The 4,158-nt window shown below is 39.0% G+C and overlaps 1 protein-coding gene across 9 annotated transcripts in view; it reads left to right on the forward strand.

The window, feature by feature from the left end:
• The window catches only part of ABHD18 (abhydrolase domain containing 18), a 67,140-nt gene that overhangs the window by 56,863 nt on the left and 6,119 nt on the right, over positions 1-4,158 (forward strand). For all 9 annotated transcript variants that reach the window (XM_017895475.1, XM_017895473.1, XM_017895471.1 and 6 more), the window contains 2 exons: positions 1,116-1,205; positions 2,140-2,241. In XM_017895475.1, coding sequence (XP_017750964.1) covers positions 1,116-1,205; positions 2,140-2,241 — 192 coding nt within the window. The remainder of the gene's footprint in view (positions 1-1,115; positions 1,206-2,139; positions 2,242-4,158) is intronic.

Raw genomic sequence — 4,158 nt, forward strand, 5'->3', positions numbered from 1 at the left:
TGCACTCCAACCTGAGCAACAGAGCAAGACTCCATCTCAAAAAAAAAAAAAAAAAAAAAATTCAAAACAACTACCTGACAGTGAAACAGAAGATGGAAAAGGATTTATATTCCTACCTAGTAGTGTTTCCATTGTTATCGCCTAGGTCAGGTCCTTATAACTTTCACCTGGATTACTGCCTATTAACTGGTCTTCCTACCTCAGCTCTCCCCTTCTCTGTTCAGTCCTGTAAACTACTATCATGTTACCTTCTTTGAATCACTTCTTTGACAATACTACTGCTTTGCTCAGACCTCTTTATTAATTATCGATTATCTATAGAACAAAGGACCTCTAATCTGATCCTGATCAATCTTTCTAGCCCTACATATCTCCCTCACTCCATTGGCCACATGTGCCTATTGACCATCCCAACTGAAGCATATTGGTTATTTCCCTATGAGACCCTGTGCATTCTCACCATCTTGCCTTTGATCATACTGATTTATTTCTATGGAAGACAAGACCCTATCTTTCATTCCTCTAGAAGACTTACCCATTTCATGAAGCCTGCCTTTCCCTTCTGATTCCTCCAGCCCAGAAGGGAAAGTAACTTTTCCAGAAGATAAAGTTCTCCCTTCTCCAAAAGGGAGAGTAATTTTCCCTTCTCTAATCACACACATTACATTATTTTGTATCTATTATATAATCTGCTTTGTGGTTCCCCGAATTCTTTGCATACTCAGTCCACCTCAATGGTCTGTTTTATAGTTGTGATTTTGCTGTATCTGAGTAAGTCACTTAAGTAATGAGTGTGTTTACCCTGCTGCCCAGCATCTACATCTCGGCATCTTTGCTCCATACTTACACAGTAGAAAGTAGCTCTCAGTGAATGGTCTTGAGGTTATTTAAAGTTTTCTATTATATTTTATTGCTTTCTAAGGGGGAAATTAAATGTTGTTGAATTTATGATTTGGGAAGTTTAATGAGGTTGCTAGACATTCTCACAAATGTTTGCAGACTTTGTGTTTATCTGACCGCCTTACTGCACTGAATGCTTATTAATATTAAATATTTTTATTTTACTGAATAGAAACTCTAAACAGAAGCTCTCTAAACTATCTGTTATATTACAGATGGCTTCCTTAGCGGTATCCAACTGGCCTAAGCCCATGCCATTGATTCCATGCCTGTCTTGGTCCACAGCATCTGGGGTCTTCACTACGGTAATTTAATTGTAATTAATATTAGGTAGCTATATATAATTAGAGGTAATTGTTTTGGGGATCCCCAAAACCACCCTCAGCTTTGGTGATTCATGAAAGGAATTATAGGACTCCTGAGTCGTATGATGATATAGTCGTAATCATGATTAAGGCTTAACTACAACAAAAGAAACCAAGAACAAGCTTCCGAGATTCCTCTCCTAATGGAGTGTTACAGTTCATGCTTAATTCTTCCAGCAATAATTATTGACAGTAAGTGCAAAGCGCTGTCCATCAGTGAAGCTCCCCTGAGCCTCGCAGTCCAGAACTTTTATCAGGGGTTAGTGACTTGGATAACTTCTGCCTGGCATGCACCAAAAATTCAGAAGGAAAGCAGGTGTTCAGCAGAAACCGCATTGTTTATATAAGCAGTTTAGATGCAGTGACCGAGTCTTATCTTTTAGGAAAAGTTTTATATAAGTATAGAAAGCTGTTTATTGGTCCATTTCCGAGACTCCAATTAAGGGCCAACCTTACAAGCAGGCGAAAGATAGGCAGTCTCAGGCCGGGAGCGGTGGCTCACACCTGTAATGCCAGCACTTTGGGAGGCTGAGGCTGGTGGACCACCTGAGGTCAGGAGTTCGAGACCAGCCTGGACAACATGGTGAAACTCTGTCTCTACTAAAAATACAAAAATTAGCTGGGCATGGTGGCACATGCCTGTAGTCTCAGCTACTTGGGAGGCAGAGGCAGGAGAATCACTTGAACCCGGAAGGCAGAGGTTGCAGTGAGCCGAGATAGTGCCATTGCACTCCAGCCTGGGCAACAGAGTGAGACTTCGTCTGCAAAAAAAAAAAAAAAAAAAGATAGGTAGTCTCACACAGTAATAATAATAAAAGTATTGGACAAATTGCCTTATGATGTGGTTTGATCTTAATTTAGCTTATTATTTCAGGGTGTGTTGAGTAAATCAATTAATTGGCGGGAGCTGGAAAAGCAATATTATACCCAGACAGTTTATGAAGAAGAAATTATTCACATGCTTGAATACTGTGGAGTAAGTATTTCACTTTCCACCCAACATTGGTGGAGGGGGGAAGTTGATTGTATATTTAATGATTCAGATTTTTAAAAAGAATAGCAAATTTTTAAAAACATAGCTGTACATACTATTTTTTAACTTCAAAAATGTTTAATTTTTTCCGGGCATGGTGGGTGACACCTGTAATCTGAGCACCTTGGGATGCCCGAAGCAGGTTGATCACTTGAGGTCAGGAGTTTGAGACTAGCCCGGCCAAACCCATCTCTAAACACCATCTCTGTAAAAATACAAAAATTAACTGCATGTGTTGTTGGATGCCTGTAATCCCAGCTATTCAGGAGGCTCAGGCAGGAGAATCTCTTGAACTTGGGAGTTGTAGGTTGCAGTGAACCAAGACTGTGCCACTGCACTCCAGCCTGGGTGACAGAGTGAGACTCTTTCTTAAAAATAAATAAATAAAAATTATTTTAAAATAAAACACAGATACAGAGAATCATGCAAAGCAAATATGTGGTTTACTACATTTATTAAAAGGCAAACACTGTAACTACTACCTAGGTCAAAAATAAAACTTGACCACCCAAACCAGAAACCCCTTCAAATGTGTCCTAATCACAAAGCCTTCCTTCCTGCATTATTAGTAATCATTATCCTTATGTTTATAGTAATTACTCCTTCTGCTTTTAAAATAATTTTATTATCCAAATGTGTATCTGTAGACCCTATAGTTCTTTTATTTGAAGTGCCTTTAATAAGTTGCCTTCTGACAGAAAACTAAACACCGCATGTTCTCACTCACAGGTGGGAATTGAACAATGAGAACACTTGGACACAGGGCGGGGAACATCACACACTGGGGCCTGTCGGGCGGTGGGGGGTTGGGGGATGGATACCATTAGGAGAAATACCTAATATAAATGACAAGTTGATGGGTGCAGCAAACCAACATGGCACGTGTATACCTATGTATCAAACCTGCACGTTGTGCACATGTACCCTGGAACTTAAAGTATAATAATAATCAATCAATCAATCTGTAAAAAAAGAAAAAAAATAACTTGCCCTACATCCCTTTATGTTCCTTATAATTTATTTCATGAAGAATTTAGGTTATTTGACCCATAGGGTTTCTCACAATCTAGATTTTTCTGTTTGTGTTCGCATGGTACAGTTCAGCATTTTGCTCTACATTACCTGAAAATTGGCAGTTGGATCTAAACAAAGGCTTGATTAAACTCATTGTTTTGATTTCTTTCACAAGGCTATAGGAAACACATAATACCTGATTTTCTCTTTTTTTATGGTGTAAGCCTCTACTGATGCTTGATGACTGTATCAATACATTGATGGTTGCTGATATTTTATTATTTCTTTTTCATGTATTAGTTTCAATACTTTTATAGGGAGACACTTACCTCATATATTATTTAGTTACATGGTAGTTCAGTTTGTATAAGAAAGGCAGTTATGATAAATGCTTGATTTTTTTTCTGTAATTTACCAGTTTTCAAGATGATGAATTGGTTTCATATTACTCTTCAAAAGTGATCGATCCTTTTCTTTTTTTTTTTTTTGGCTGTCGCCCAGGCTGGAGTGCAGTGGAATGATCTTAGCATCTCAGCTATCAGCTCACTGCAACTCCGCCTCCCAGATTCAAGCAATTCTCCTGCCTCAGCCTCCTGAGCAGCTGGGACTACAGACACTCGCCACCATGCTCAGCTAATTTTTGTATTTTTAGTAGAGACGGGGTTTCACCATATTGGTCAGGCTGTTCTCAAACTCCTGACCTCAGGATCCACCCGTGATCCACCCGCCTTAGCCTCCCAAAGTGCTGGGATTACAGGCGTGAGCCACCACGCACAGCAATCCTTTTCATGAATTTAAGTTTTACTGTTTGAAAGATACTGAGACTCTTTTTTTTTTTTTTTTTTT

This window comes from Rhinopithecus bieti, unplaced genomic scaffold (genome assembly GCF_001698545.2).
Source record: "Rhinopithecus bieti isolate Rb0 unplaced genomic scaffold, ASM169854v2 scaffold_26676, whole genome shotgun sequence".
Classification (NCBI taxonomy): Eukaryota; Metazoa; Chordata; class Mammalia; order Primates; family Cercopithecidae; genus Rhinopithecus; species Rhinopithecus bieti.